Consider the following 16,029-nt stretch of genomic DNA (forward strand, 5'->3'; position numbering starts at 1 on the left):
CTTTGGAAGGCCTTTGATTGAAGGCTTGATTTCTCTTAAACAACTGCTGATGGCTGCTCTTGTAACAACAGATCAGTACAAAGGACTCCAAGTACTTTTTTGAAGGAGAAAAACTTTCTGATGATTGTATATGGCCACATGTGCATCTGGCTTTATGGACGAGTGCATAGACTAGGTCTAGAGAAAATCTAGTTTTCTGGATTCCAGCTGATAAATGACTCCAGTTTTTTCAACATACCTTGAGCGGAACTTCACCTTGGCACCATAGTATTTTCCTTACAGATAACCCCTGTCATTCACTGTAGACAGCACTATGATGCCTTGGGAGGGAGAGGAGAGGCTTGTCTCAGTGCTGCACAAATTGGTTGATTTTTTTTTTTTTCTCCTCCCTCCCTCTCTTGTATTCACTGATTATTTGGGTTGTTTCTCAAAGAAGTACTCAATATAAATTGTAAAAGATATAAATTACCGTTGTGCAGTATATCTGAAAACAAACAAACTTACGGGAAGGACTTTGCAACTGCTTTAGAATACTCAGTTTAAAATAGAAAAAGTGTTTTTCTGTGTAAGTAAGTCCTAAATAGAAAAGCATTATTTTTGAGAATTTAATCTTGTTTCATGATAACACAGTAAAAAAGTGTAGTTTCATTTTGTAATCTCCAAGACTTTGATGCATTTTCTCTAATCAGTTGAGAAAAGTACCTAAGTATTCTAGCCAGATTTTTCCTCAAAAAAGTAAGTATATTTTATGTTTATAGGAGATACCAAAAGTGATGCTGCTTGGAATTTTTAAATGGCCTAAGAGTGTAAATCATGTTTACATGAACAACTTACAATTTAGGAATGTCAATGGTGTAGTCAGAGTGAGATTTCCCTCCCCTGCTGTAGTGAGACAACGGTGAAGAGGGAGAGCAGTTCAGTCTTCACACCCCTTTAATCCTCTGCTGAAAGTGAGATCATGACTTTTTTCTGCTGGGAAATAGACTAAGACCACAAACTCATTCCATTTCATATAAATCACCAATTTATTATATAGTAACAACTTTTTGTCTCTCTCTAATGGGAATTTGTTTTCAGGCAATGTCTTAGCACAGCAAAGTATCATATCGCCTTATTAATATTTTATTTTCCCCTTAATTTGATGCAAATTTGATGTAGAAAAGTGCACTCAGCAGCAAACATGCTTTCTTTTCTTTTTCAACTTCCTGTAGGAGTTCTTCATATTTTCTGCAGAGTTGGGAGAAAAATGTGAAGCAATAAGTGAGAAATTGGTGCATCTGGAAGATCAATTGCAAACTTCCGCCTGCAGAGTTGATGAAGGAGTTATTCATATCCTTTTTGATATAGCTATAGTTATGTATCAATCTATGTAAGTATATATGTGAAATACTTGCCTTTCAGATTCATATGGAACTAGTTCTTAATGCAGATTAAATACATTAAGAAGGGAAGAATTGATTGTCTTGATGAAATGGGCGTTTTTGTTGTAGCAAGTTTTCCTACGGTGCATTTTCACTGTGGTCTGGTCCAGCTTTAACTGATTTATACAGAAGTTAGTTCTTTGTAAATTGAGATTAGGCACTGAAAAGCCTTTTTTCTACTGTTAAAATCCTTTTGTTTGTAATGCTCATCTAAGTAAATATCCAGTGCACCAAAAAGCTGCATGGATACAAGCATCCATGCACCTGCATTTCCCAACATGATTTAGCTAAATTGAATGCTACATTATTGACTCAGACCGTGTATATTGTCACATGTAGTTTGGGGTTTTTTTCCTTTTAAAAAAATGGCCACCAGATGCATCATGTGGCATCCTATGCAATTTAATCTGCCTCTAAAACTCCAGTGCAAGTAACCAGATGAGATGATGTCTTATAAAGCACCCTTATCTCTTTCTGTTCTTCATCTGTCATTTAGTATCTGATTGAAGATTGCTTAACTTTTATGAGGCATTCATTGGGCCTACATCTGTAGACATTTTTCAGAATTTAAGAGCACAGAATATTGTTTCATTTGTAACTTTAATAGAAAAACTTATCATAAAAGACATTTTGTTCTTCTAAGAAAGGGAAAAGAGAACAAGAACCAGTGAGGCTAAAGAAGTTAGAGTACTTGGTTAGGTTTTAGCGGACAAGAGGTGTCAGGCAATGGGCTAATGAAGAAAGATTAATAAATTCAGGTTGGAGAGATTAGCAGAGGAGCCCTTACAGACACCTGAAAGTGAGTTCAGGTGATGATGGTGCTAGGAAGGATTCAGTTCCTCCTAAGCTGAGCTAGGCAGTCCTGCAGGAGAGGGTTTAGAGAAAGGATAATAAATGGAGTGAGTGGAAATACCACTGTGTTTTAGGTAATGAGGCATCTATTGCCAGCTCATGGCAAAATTCCTATTATAGAAACTTTGATTTCTTTAAAGGTATCGGAATGATAAATTTTAAAGGGGGATGGGGGGGAAAAGTGCTAGAGGGGAGTGCATCAGAGGGGAGAAATCCAGTCACTAATTTGTTACTACTTCAAATCTTTCTTTTCTAAGCATTTTGATGTACAGAATGATTACTTTCTTGTATTTACCACAGGGCAGTTTGCAATATTCTTTTAATTACATTTACAGCATGTGTGCTTAGTTGCAGTTTTGTTGCAGTTGTGATTCCCCAATGCTGTTTGTGATCATTCTTTTCAGAGTGATATGGATGTGTGTGTCTTGTGTGTGTGTGCAGAGCATCTAATTCCTTCCTCTCTTACATATATGTGCTCTGAAATGAGCTTTTCTCATTGACCCTAATAGAAGAACACTGAGGGTTGAAGTTACGGGTTCTTTCCAGTGGATTTAAGTTCATATTCAAACCAGTCAGGTCTGATCATAGTTATAGTTTACTAGGTAAGGGAAAACAAGCTGAAAATTTGGTTTTTTGATTCCTGAAGAAAATACACTACAAGTATGTAAAATAGTAGTATTTGTATTTTCTACGTAGCTGTTGAAACTGCAAGAATGGTTGAAAAAATAAAATCTAATCATTGAAAGTTTGTGAAGAGTTGTAGATAGTCTCATTCTAAACCACAGTTGTCTGATACAGATCTATCCTCTTATCAGTGAAATTCAGCTCATGTTATCTAAATACAGAAATGCACACTGTGTGATATCCTGGTCCTAGCAAGACCATCAGTCACAAAATAAGAAACCATGTTTAAAACATAGGGACATACAGAGAAGCAGTTCAGCAATTCAGCTACCCCTCATTAACATTCAGTTGCTATTTCAGAGGTAGTCCAGATCAATGTGCATAAAATGTTACCATCTGCTACATGTAATCGCTGTGCTATACTTCCAAAAGGAATGAGAAAAATAGCTACCACAGTGCTGCAGACCTGTAGATTGTTTTTTTAAATAAAAACTGCTCAGTGCCTATAAAATAAACTTTTACTCATTGGTAACTTGCCTATATTGCAGGAATGAGCACTGGAATTAGTGTCAATAATTAGCCTTAGTAGAAGAATTTATGATTAGTAGATGGATATATTGTTTGCATGGTAGTTTATTTGGCTTTAAATAAAACAGTTTATCCCAAATATTAGACAATTATGCAGTCTTCATTAAAAATCTATAGAACTCTGAAAGCAGGAGCTTAAAGATCTGGAACTGTAATGAAAGCAGGATAAATTTTTCAAATTCTTGTTTGCTGGTTATTTTTTGCCCTTCCCCTTATCCCCCAGAAAACTGCCTTACACATGAATGCTATAAACTGTATTAGGTCAAAAATCTAACTGGGGGCTGCACAGATGTAAATTAGTCCTGTCGTCTGATTATTAAAAGATTTTTAAAGACTCCACTGAGAAAAATAAATTCGTGATGCTCTCGAGCCATTTGCCAGTGTTGTATGTCATAGCTTTGATTAATAATTAAGTTTGTATTAGGAGAAAAATCCCAGATGTCATTGTTTTTCATTTTACGTTTTGATGGCATAGCACACTTAAATCAACCATGCTGCTTGTTGTAATTGCCAGCACGACCTGAACAAATGAGAAATCCAGTGATACTTCTTGGTCCTGAGCATAGCCACAGACCCACTTGGGATTCTCATTTATTACTGAAGTGTTTCACAGCAAATATTAAACTGTACTTTCGTGTAAAAAGCATCAAACAGTGGAGAGGGGGGAGGAAGAGCTCCTCTGTAGCACTATGACACATTTGCTAAAATCTGTGTAGTATAACCAAATAAACCCACAAAACATTCAATTATGGTTAATCATTGGCGAGTGTATGAAAACAGTCCACATCATTAATTGGAAAAACCAAAGGACAGGAGATGACTCATTCTGGTGTCTACAGAGCTGATGAGAGGTGTTACTTCCCTGACAGTTAAAGGCCTGGGATTCCCAGTAAAATTAAATGGAGCCTATATTGCAATTTCACAGTCATTTTTATTCTTAATTAGCAGTTACATTTTGATAGACAATTTGAATGCTTGTAATAGTTCATCCTAGTGAAAATGCTTTTGTTGGAAGAAAACCTGGCTGGGACTATTATTATAAAAGCAATTTTCATTCCTTGCCCTAAAATGGGCATTTTAAACAGTTATTTTGACAATAGAATTTTGTGCCTAAAATGTTCATTAGGCACTGCAGGTTGCTTTGCTAACCCTTCACCCATATCATATGGCAGGCTCACGTACAAGCCTTCCTTTACACCAGTGTAGGTTTTCGACAGAATCAGGAATGTAGAATTTAGCAGCTCTGACTGTACCTCACTGAGGAATCTCACCCTGGGTGAACTTGTAAGAAATTTTGGGATCCCACAAGAGTGAGAGGTGGCAATGGTGCCCTTTTTGATTTTATTTTGAACGACAGGAGGGTGAGCCCTTCCCAGTGTGCATCACATTGAGAGAACATGGTTCCATTTGTATTGTTCGTGCCATGATAGAGGTGGGTCAGTGTATTTCCTCCCATGTGCTGCAGCTTCTTTGTCTTCCATTTTCTGCTGGAACAAGTGATTTGGAGACAGCTGATATCCAGACCACTGAAGTGATCCATTTTTCAAAATGTTGCAATCATTCTGTTGGGATTTTTTTTTGTTTAGTCATTTTTTGGGGGAGTATTTTGGTTTTTACATGGGAGGGGTATCAGGCTAGTTTGTAGAAACACATTCATGGATGTGAAGGACGGAGACAGTAATGGAGGGGAGACATGGGAAATTTCTAATCTGGTTTCACTACCACAAGCATTTCTGTATTTTGTAAGAAGGAAGTGATGGACTTCCAAAGGCTGTTTTGCTCTCTTGCTGTGAGACCACACAGGGCTCATATAGGAGCAGTAGGGACTTTGTCAGTGTCTGTCTTTCACTCCAGAGTGTACTTTAAGAGGACAAAACCCAGGTCATTCCAAATAAACACTGAATTGTCTTGCCTCTTCGCTGGTCCTTTGGCACATGGCACACACAATCACAGAATCATTTTGTTGGAAGTGACCTCTTGAGATCATCTGGTCCAACCACCTGCTTGAGCAGGGTCACCTAGAGCAGGCTGTCCAGGATCATGTCCAGTCAGGTTTTGAAAATCTCCAAGGATGGAGACTCCACAACCCTGTCTGTGTAACATGTTCGAGTGTGTGATCACTGTCACAGTAAAAAAAAAAAAAAATGTTCTTGTATTCAGATTTGATTTCCTACTTTGGAATTTTTGCCTGTGGCTTCTTGTTCTGTCAGTGGACACTAGTGAAAAGATTCTGGCTCCCTCTTTTTCATTCCCACCCTTCAGCTGTTTATACACATTGGTAAGATCCCCCTGTGCCTTCTCTTCTCCAGGTTGAACAGTCCCAGCTCTCTCAGCATCTCCTCATACAATGGATGTTCCAGTCCATTAAACCATCCCTGTGCTGGACTTGCTCCAGAAAGTCTGTATCTTTCTTGTACTGTGGAGCCCACAACTGGACCCTGCACTCCCCATGGGACCTCACCAGTGCTGAGTAGAGTAGGAGGATCAGCTCCCTCCACATGCTGGCAATGCTTTTCTTAATCCAGTCCAGGAGGCTGTTGGCCACCTTTGCCCCAGGACACACTGCTGGCTCACGTTCAGCTTGCTGTCCACCATGACCTGAAGGTCCTTTTCTGCAGAGCTACTTTCCAGCTGACTGCCCCTGCCCCATGCGTACTGGTGCCTGGGGTTAGGTGAGACACATGCGGTTATGTAGTGGGATGTCTAGCTGAGCTGCTGTCTCCAGCCACTGTAATGTTCAGCTGTTAGAAACAAGCAGAGTAGTTAACCAGGTAAAAGAAATCCAAACCTTTCTGATTATTTCTATTCTTCAAGACTTAATTTCCTCTTCAGATCTCCAAAATCCCATAGGCCCTTACCTCAGCTCTGTGGTAGTCCTTGACTCTCCTTCCAAGGCCTTCTGTATTACAATATACTCTTAGTTTCTAACCTTTCCTATAGGAAGGCAACTGGTTTGTAATATCTACTTTTTGTCTCCTTTCCATGAACATCTGTGCTGAGAGAACAGAAGATACATTGATGGGCCCATTTTTTCAAAAAGTTAAGTCAGTCTACAGTTATTAGATCTGCTTTTTATCTCCTTGTAAATCATGGACTCTGTCATGATGCTCCAGTTTTTTAAAGAGAGGAAGTCAAACAGGTGAAAAGCTTCAACCAAGACAACATTAGAGCTGCAGCATTGTTGCAGAACATGGATTGTGTTTGTGCAAAGCTGTTCGCAAGTACTTTAATTTACTGCATTGGAGAGATTTTGTCAGTTTTTCACAGGAAGAGAGCAGGACCAGAAAATGTTCCTAGTTGAAACTTGTTTTGGCTCCTGCCTTTGATACTGGCTCAATATTTACAGCACTGGATAGAGAATTTAAGCATAAAGGACACATTTGCCTGTGGACCCATGCAAAACTAAGTTTTTTGCATTTTTAAAATGGGTGAAGCTGTTTATCCAGACATAACCTCTGTATATAGAGAGAGATTCCATGCTCAACCTTATACCATATATTTTGCCTAGTCATAAAGGCTCATTTGACAGTTACTGGTCTACAGTTGTTGTGGTATTATTTATTAGGTTATTGAAACTTGCTGGAGGTAGTCATCTTTCTTGATGCTCCATCTTTGTCTTAACTAAGAGCTTCTTTCCCCATCTCCTTCATTTTCCTCTATCCTTCAAGATTTCTGATCCACTGGCAGCAAAACATTTTAATTTTGCTTTTTTCTCTACCTGAAAATAATTTTGTAATTTCTTGGGATATTACAAATAACAGCATGTAGTCAGAAGCTGTGCATCAGAAGTAATTAAATTTCAGAGGCTTCATAGTGTTCATAAACTGAAGAATTTCTCTTTTACCAGTTAGATTTTCAGCAGAGCATCATAATTGAATTTCAGAGTGGTGGACAGTCCAGGACTGTTTATGAGAGGATAATAATGTTTCTTACTTCAGAGGAGTTGCAAAGCATAATTATTTTGTCCTTGTACAGTGCTTTGAGATCGTAGGATCGAAGTTTTGTGTGTACTGCTATTACTTGTAATCAGAGGTAGAATCCCTTTAGATTAGTAGAGCTGTCCAGACATTAGAAGTATGCATGAGTACTCCTGGTGAATGTACTAAAGCATCATAGTAAATGTATGTAAATACACAAAGACGAAATTCTGAGGAACTGATGACAGAATCAAAAGCAGTCAAAAGGCTTTTCAGAGGTGTAACTGTGACTGCCTGAAATAGCAGTGACTTGTATAGCTTTCCCATGGTCCTCTCCAGTTGCTGTTTTTCAAAAGTAGCAGCTCACTTTTTACAGTCACATAACCTGAGGGTGTCTTTTTTTTCTTGATATTGCATTGACATCAGGGTCTAGTAAAGCAACATTTCATAATGGATGAGCTCTGTAAAGGATAAGCCTGTCCTTGTGTGTTATCCTTCCTGTGCGTTGTATTTTTGAAATTGAGTTGTTTCAGTGTCAGCCTGTTTCATCTCCCTTGAAGTGAGTTTCTGGTGCTCTCAGAGATCATTTGACAGCCTACTGCTAGAAATGAACTTATTTCTCTATCCCTTAACCTGTTTGGGTTAGCCTTTTGGAGTCCTTGCCCTTCAGCCATACCTGTACAGGAGGCTTCAGTGTGGATGGGGTGGGCCCTAGGGCTTGTTCACATAGACTTGGTTGCTGGTTTAGAGGTTCAGCAGGTTCTGACTTGTCTCAAGCTTGCTTTGCTCTCCACATAATGTAAGCTAGGGAAGAGAAGATAAGGTTGATTGTCTCACTGAGCTACACCCAGTCCTTGCACTTGATCCAACAATGAATAGTCTCACTGACCTAAGATTATCAGCAGAAGGGCCGATGTATTGATAGTACAAACTGCTTATTCCCAGGAGAGACTAGTCATCAGAACAAAAAGCTGTACTGCCAGGAAGCCCAGATGCTTAAAAACTTGTGCACATCTCAGCAGTTGCCACTATCTCCATGCATGCCCTACCTTCCTCTGCCAGTCTGTTCTTTGCTGCACCCCTCATTCTTGTTACCACCACCTGACACCTCCCCTGCCCTTGTGGAGCTGGGGAAGGAGGGAAGTGGACGGTCTCTTAAAAGGCTGAGCCATTAGCCATCATTTTCTTCCCGAGTGCCTTGCAGGAAACCTGAACTAGGCAACAGCAAATAAAATGTGGAAAACTCTCTTAACCAAATGAAATATTTTTACTGAATTATTCGATGCTTTTCAGGGGGCCTTTTTCCTTTTAATGCATGACAGCATGACCTTGTTACTGCTAATCTCTTTGCTTTTCAACTTGTTCAAAGCATTCACTGTGGAGCCTCATATAGCTTTATATGTGTGTTTTCTGTGCTATAATTATACTGATAATTCAGCTAAGATTAAAGCCTTCTGGAGGTAAGTAAGGCAGAAACACTTTCTCTGCTATAAACTAATTTTGCTACTTGCCTCAATTCCCACCCCACCTAATGCCACACAAGCTGTGGTCACTTGCCTTATGTCTCAGACTGGTCCCACTGCCCTGTTGCCTTCACCACCCAGGTCTGCATCTCTGGCTTAAAAGTCCACTCTCCATCCAGCAGGGAACTCACAGCTAGTGGTGCTGACTCCATGGTACAATTTCTTCATCTCCTTCCTTCCCCTGAGAACAGTATCCAAGCAGTATCCCCCATCCCCTCCCTTTTTTAAAGTGCTAAATAATGCTACTTGAGAACTTCAGTTTGCCTGGATTTTTTTTGAAAGCAAGTGCGAGAAACATATTAATATTTAATCCAAACAATTTGGAAGAACTTGAAGCTACAATTAGATAGCCATGGCCATCTGTTGTGAGCAGCAGAACAAGAATTTATTTAATAACTTGGAAAGAAAAGAGGGACTGCCAATCACCTATAGATTTGTTCCTTAATAAAGCTTGCACAGTCTCTGCAGAGGGAGATCCAGGTGGTGAAGGAGACACTCCAGACCGTGCTGGTGCAACTTCAGCCAGCCAGGGAGGCAGGAGAAGAAAAGGCTGGAGACTTCCTCTGTGACAGCTGGTGTCCAGGAAAACAAGACTTGAAGGAATAATGAGCAGAAAGAGCTGGTAGGATGACATTAATTCACAAAGGGCTGCTTTTAGTAACTGAATACTGTTTTACCAAGCCTCAGGGATCTCTTCTCTCCCTGCATAACTAATAACTAAATCAATTACGGAGAAACAGAGCCTGGAGGTCTATCATCAGAAGTATTCTACACTGCCTTACATGTTTTGGCACAGATTGGGAAACAGCTTTCCGAGCAGAGCAGCCCCTGTAAATGTGTGGATTACAAATTGATACATTTCAAGTGAGTCTGCAAAGTTGCCTTTAATGTCAGTGAAATGTTCTCTTGAAGACTTGTAAACAGTATCTGTCTTCCTTACTCATGGATTTTTTTCCCTGATTTAAAAAATGTAGTGTTAAAGCTGGAACATCTAGTATTTCTTGAAAAATAGCTGTAAGAATAATAACTTTTTTTTTCCTTTGGCTTTAACAACTTTCTTACACTGAATGTATTTTCACATTCCTGCCAATAATTAAATCAATAGGATGAAATTCAAGCTAACCACATTCTTTCAACTGAAATTTGGACCTCATTTACTCTGTGGTATTGAGTATAGTGGAGGTAACTAACAGCAGCCCCTATAGCAGTAGTTTAACTTGCTTCATTTAGGTACTAATATAAACAGGCTTTAGTATTACAGGGGTTGTAAAGCACAAAAAAACTATGTTGGTGATTTATGTTCCTTATATTTAAATATTGTATGAACAATAAGTCATTTAAGTCTCCTTGTAAAGTTTATTACTACTATTATATTACTTTGATCTTCCTTATAAACTTCGGAAGGAATGCAAGATTTTTTTGCAATAGACACGTATGTGTATATATACATACTTACACATGTATTTTTATAGGAAATAAAAGCAGTGCTCAACTGAAGCCAACTAATATAAATGACCTATATTTAGATCATTGTTCAAAACAGTTAATGCCTTTAGGAATTCATCATGTGCGCTTTCTTGGATACCAATATCTCTCTGATGTCACAAAAAATTCTTCTTCTGCTATTTGTTGCAGAGGGACAATTTTTTTTTTAAATCTGTTTTTTTTTTTAAACCTGATAGATGAAGGAAACATCTTGCAACTCAGTACTGTACTTTTTTATGCTATTTTTGTGACTTTTTAGAATGACTTTTCTTCTACTTCAATCACTCATTTTATTGCCACATTGTGCAGGTTTTTGCAAATTTTGAAGGTCATTGGACTGCTAGCCCACTAAGATTGTGTTCCTTTTCTTTGTGTGTTTTAATACTAGTTGAAACTTCTACCTCAATGTTAAATGCATAAGGAGGGAGGAAAAAGAAGTGCCAGGCAGCTGAGACATATAGCAGAATTATAATTGCATCCAGGAATATACAGTTGTCAAATCAGGGGAGCAGAGCTCAGGTGGTTTCTGTAGTCATCAGATCCTCAGGGTGGAATTACAACCCTGTAATTCAGAACATGGTTGACTTTTCTCACTGTGTAATATATGGGCCAGCATCTGTGTTGTGGTAAAGACTCTTGGCTCTTCACCTCACACGGACTCTGCCACTCTGTTCCCATCCCCAGTCTCAAATGGAGATCTCTTGCTGCTCTGCTGCTGCTCTGTTTGACAAGTTTCTTTCTCCAGGTTTTTCTGGACAGTCCCTGTTCAATACCTACCTCTCCATAGTAGATTTAGCACTTTCTGAAACTCCCCTGGACAGATGAGCAAGGCATCTTTCTCCAGCTCAAGGCAACCTGAGAAGCACAGGAAGCAGCCTGTGGCACCCTGACATTCAGCCCATGCACAGGACTTGCTCCCCTGGGACACCCTGGCTGGGTATGGTAGCCTGGCTGTCAGAAAGCACTCATGGAAACCCACATGGATTCAGGTAAACAGAAAAGAAAGCACACTGACAAGATAGATCTCTTAATCTATTTCCTGAAGACCTGTAGAAGCTCCTTGTTCATTGACACCACAGAGAGCCTGGCTAGAGAGTTTCCAGAAATGAGCATTTATATAGGACAACAAGGACACACCCAGAGATGATGACCAGGTTGCATGACCCCCTCTCCCACACACTGAGGGGTGTGTGGAGTTTTGTCCTTTGAATAAGTAGGGCCTGCAGTGTAAATGGTTGATGGGCCCTGTAAGTGCCTTAAAGCCAGGAACAGCCACAGCTGAAGCATGAGCAGCAAGGGCTCAACAAGGATAGTGACCAACCATCACAGGGGCAGGAGAACAGCACCCTCATTCTCACTAACAAGGTTTCTTGAAGACATTCCCATTCAATTAAAAACAACCCTGTGTGGCTTTTCTGTTTCACAGCTTCAGAGCACCACTGCATTTTAATAAAAATTCAACTTATGCAACCACTCTAATAAGACACTGAACTCCTGAGAAGGGAAACTGAATCAGTCATCATTCATGTCATATTTGTATTTGTTAACGTTTATTTTATACATAATGTGGACTACTACTAATTTATTATTCCATTAACTTCACTGTTTGTTGTGGGAAGTTAGAGCCAGTACTCATTCCTTTTCTCAGACATGCTGAATAATAAGCATACTAAAAAAAAAGTATACTGTGTAATGTATCAGCTGCCTTTTTTATCTGTGGATAGAAGTCTCAAATAAAGAGAAGTATGTTTTAACTAAACCCAGTGTCTGTTTGCATTCTGTGCAGTGTACAAGATTTTAGAAATTTCGTCGGGGGGTGGGAGTGGGGGGAAAAGGAGAAATCATGTGTGTGACTATTATTGTGCTGTTGACAGCAGTGATTCCTCTGCTTGGGAAATTCTGTGATGCCTTCTAGAAACAGTCTAAAGACACATTCAAGACTAGAGTCTCACAGCAAAATGTAGCTATTTTCAGTGTGAAAGGGAGAAAAATACCCTGCAGTGAGCTATACAAACAGGTAAAACCTCTGCTTGAGTCCTGGCTTGACTCAGCCAGTCTTGCTGTGCAACCAAATCCTTCCTGCAGGCCCTCCCTCAGTTCCTCACCTATGGAGAAGGGTGGAGGGAAGGGAAGGATTACTGTGCACCAGCTACAGCAATATCTGAGGTCAAAGTCATGCTCCGACACACACCCTCATAGCCATGATGAGAAGTAGGAGAGGACCTGTGGTGTCCCAAGGACCAGTTTCACACATTCTTGCTAGGACTGTCACCTCCAGGTGGACTGGTCTCCCACCACCTGCAAACATGAATCTCACCAGCATTAAGCCCCTTTCCTGCCTGGGACGTGTTTGAAGTTTGAAGAGCAAAGTTTGAAGAGCACATAGAGGGGTATATAGGTTTTGTGTGAAGAAACCTTAGTCACAGCAACAGAATCATAGAATCATTTAGGTTGGAAAAGGTCTTTAAGATCATGAAGTCCAACCATTAACCTAACACTGCCAAGTCCACCACTAAACCATGTCCCTAAGCACCATATCTACACATCTTTAATACCTCCAGAGATGGTGACTCCACCACTTCCCTGGGTAGCCTCTTCCAACACTTGACAGCCCTTTCAGTGAATAAATTTTTCCTAATATCCAATTTAAACATCCCCTGGTGCAACTTGAGGCAATTTCCTCTCATCCTATCACTTATTGCTTGGGAAAAGAGACTGACACCCACCTCTCTACAGCCTCCTTTCAGATAGTTGTAGAGCATAATAAGGTCTCCCCTCAGCCTCCTTTTCTCTAGGCTAAACCACCCCAGTTCCCTCAGCTGCTACTCATATGACTTGTGCTCTAGAACCTTCACTAGATTCCTTACTCTTCCAAAGTACATGCAATGGACTGCTTGAGAAGAGCTACAAGATGAGGAGTCAGCTCATTTTGAGCAGTCCATTGCACGTGCTTTTGAGAAGTAGTCCATTGTGTTTAATACAGAGACACTCCCACTGCACAAACATATTCTCAAGGGACTAAAAAAGAAAGCAAGGAGGGGACAGCACCCCAAGGGGTATCAAACTCCAGCCTAATATTTCTTTTTGCAATCAATTAGCTAATCTGTTCTAAAGCATGACAGCTCAGGCTTTTGCTTCTCCTATCATTACTTGTTAAATCAAGATAAGCACATCTTTTCTAGAACACTGGAGAAGGCAGTTCAATAATGGACCTCAGATAGGCAGTAGTGCTGGAGAGAGCTCCAGGGTGAGATTAGAATAATCCTCATGTATCCTCTTAGTTTGCTATCCTGTTAAAAATGAGACTGGGACCAAGAGATTTTTTTAGTCTCAGAGATTAACATGCTACAGAGAAGCTCTAAAATATTATGCACATGTGGGTATTTTTCTGCACTGTTAAGGAAGATAATACAAGTTTCTGGAGAGATACTAAAAAAAAAAAAAAAAGAGCCTGTGAATATAGGAGATTCTTTCTGAACCTGAAAAGCAGCCAAGCCAGCAGCCACAGTAAAGCATTTCTCTCAAATTTCTAGTGAAGGCTTGAATATGAGGCCTGGGAAAAGAACATCTGGGGTTGAGTGAGTAAGGAAATGTTTGAGTTCTTCATATGCATGGCGTTCAGTCACTCCTTGTTTTCTTGTCTGGAAGAGCAGTGTCTTAGGGAAAGGGGTGTTGGGACATTGTCAAAGACACACACAAAATCAATACATCTTATAATTGCCTGCAAAGTTGAACAAATAGTTTATAATAAGCAGCCGCATGGGAATACTAAGTGGAGAAAGAGAATATTAAAACAGTCAGAGTCACAGCTAGGAGACAGATCATGATAGATCTTACTGATGAAATGGAAAATTAGAGACCTTTCCATAGTGACAAACCAATTTACAAGAAGAAAACCACCTCAAATTTATTACTTCTCTGACAATGAGACTGTAAAACACCAAAGGAAGCACCTCTGGGTTTTCTTGCCAAATAGGCTCAAGATTTTAAGTGTATCAGCTTGATTCTTTGTGGCCACTCTCAGGCTTGTCTGTAGGAGCAGCCCCAGTGCAAGACTTAGGAACAGCAGCCTGGAGCCAGGCACAGCTCTGCACGTAGGAGCTCCTCCAAGGCTGTGCTGGGAGGCAGTGTCACAGGGATCTGGCTAGAGATATCAGGGCCAACCTTTTCCATTCCTTGGGAGTTGGGAGGGGCGATAGGGATGCATTCATCTTACAATTTCTGTGCTCTTCTAAAGTTTTCTTCTATTGTTTTTGCTTTAAAGTGTATTTTCCAAAAGTTACTCATGAATCCTCCATGACCTGAAATTTAAAAGGACCAGGATTGTTTAATTTCTCCTGGTTCAAATACAATAAGGTCAAGCAATGATACCTATTTGTTCTTAGCTACTGTCTGATGAGTTTGGATCACAGTTTACTCCTTTACTTTCAATAACATGAGTTTCTGGAGCAGCAGCTGACTGGTTGACCAGGCTATTTCCAACACTTAGATGGGCAACATTGAAAAGCAGGAACACAGCACTGCCATCCAACACACAGCACTGACAAGTCTTTACAAAGCACTGCCAACTCCACTGTCCCAACAAAGTAAAAGCGGACAAGGTTTCAGGAAAAGAGGAAGAAGAATGGTTCCTGGAACAGGAAAAACTAACTTCCTTACAACAAAAGACCAGCAAAGCCTGGAACAAATAATTTAGCCAACTAAAGACCAAAAGGTGACCCTCTCATGTCTGTTAGTATTTACATGGGGAAAGATTTCCAATGCCTACTGGCTGTTTCATCTAGCAGAATCCTCTACAACAACAAGAACAAGACATTTCTAGCAGGAAGAGTAATTGACCATTGGAGCAGGAAACTATCTCAAACTTCAAGCAGAAATTGTGAAGAAAGCCCTCCTGCATCCCAGATGTAACACACTTGATTCAGAAAATACCTCAACACAGGTTCGTATAGCTTGCATGATAAATATGGCACTGAGGAATAGTCATAGTGCTTTACCTTAAATATAGGCATTTTCCTTAGTGGCTTAAAAAGAAAAGGCACAGAAAGAAGAAATGCTTTGATAAGCTGTTGTTTAGCTGCAGAGGTGGAGTTGGAGGACAGGGCAGCTGGGTCTCTGCAAGTTGGAAAAGCCTATTTACCTACTCTCTGATCTTGACCTTAGCTCAAAAGGGCAAGCGAAACCAAACGTTAAAGAAGGGCTTATTGTAAATCTTTCCTGGGATGCCAAGACTGAAGCTGTTACAAAATTCAGAGCCTGACTAGGCAGAAGCCTAGGCTTTCAAGACAAATTTCCTGCCTTCCAGGGCAGGCAGGTTAAATGGAGCTGGGGGCACGTTTCACAGTGCAGCACCAGACAGGACAGGGTGACAGACTCGGTGGCCGTGGAGCCGAGGCAGCACCGCAGCAGTTGCGCTACACTCCAGCCTTAGAGACAACGCAGCCGTTTGCAGCACTGAGCAACATCCTCTGCAAAAGAAACCCGAAGAAACCCGACCGGCACTGTAGTCATCAGGCACTGCTTGTCTTGGCTCATGGTGCTGGCATTTGATCAACCTATTGCCACTTGTTTTCATTAAATGAGAAGGAAAAGGTGAAAAGAGCACCCTGCCTCTCACAG

At 40.3% G+C, this 16,029-nt stretch overlaps 1 protein-coding gene across 1 annotated transcript in view; it reads left to right on the top strand.

The window, feature by feature from the left end:
- DISC1 (DISC1 scaffold protein) overlaps positions 1-12,169 on the top strand; it is a 214,452-nt gene extending 202,283 nt beyond the window's left edge. Inside the window, exons 13-14 of the mRNA XM_074863132.1 lie at positions 1,212-1,328; positions 9,382-12,169. Coding sequence (XP_074719233.1) covers positions 1,212-1,328; positions 9,382-9,531 — 267 coding nt within the window. The 3' untranslated portion in view covers positions 9,532-12,169. The remainder of the gene's footprint in view (positions 1-1,211; positions 1,329-9,381) is intronic.
- The last annotated feature ends 3,860 nt before the right edge of the window (positions 12,170-16,029 follow it).

Source organism: Strix uralensis, chromosome 3, assembly GCF_047716275.1.
Source record: "Strix uralensis isolate ZFMK-TIS-50842 chromosome 3, bStrUra1, whole genome shotgun sequence".
NCBI classification, from domain to species: Eukaryota; Metazoa; Chordata; class Aves; order Strigiformes; family Strigidae; genus Strix; species Strix uralensis.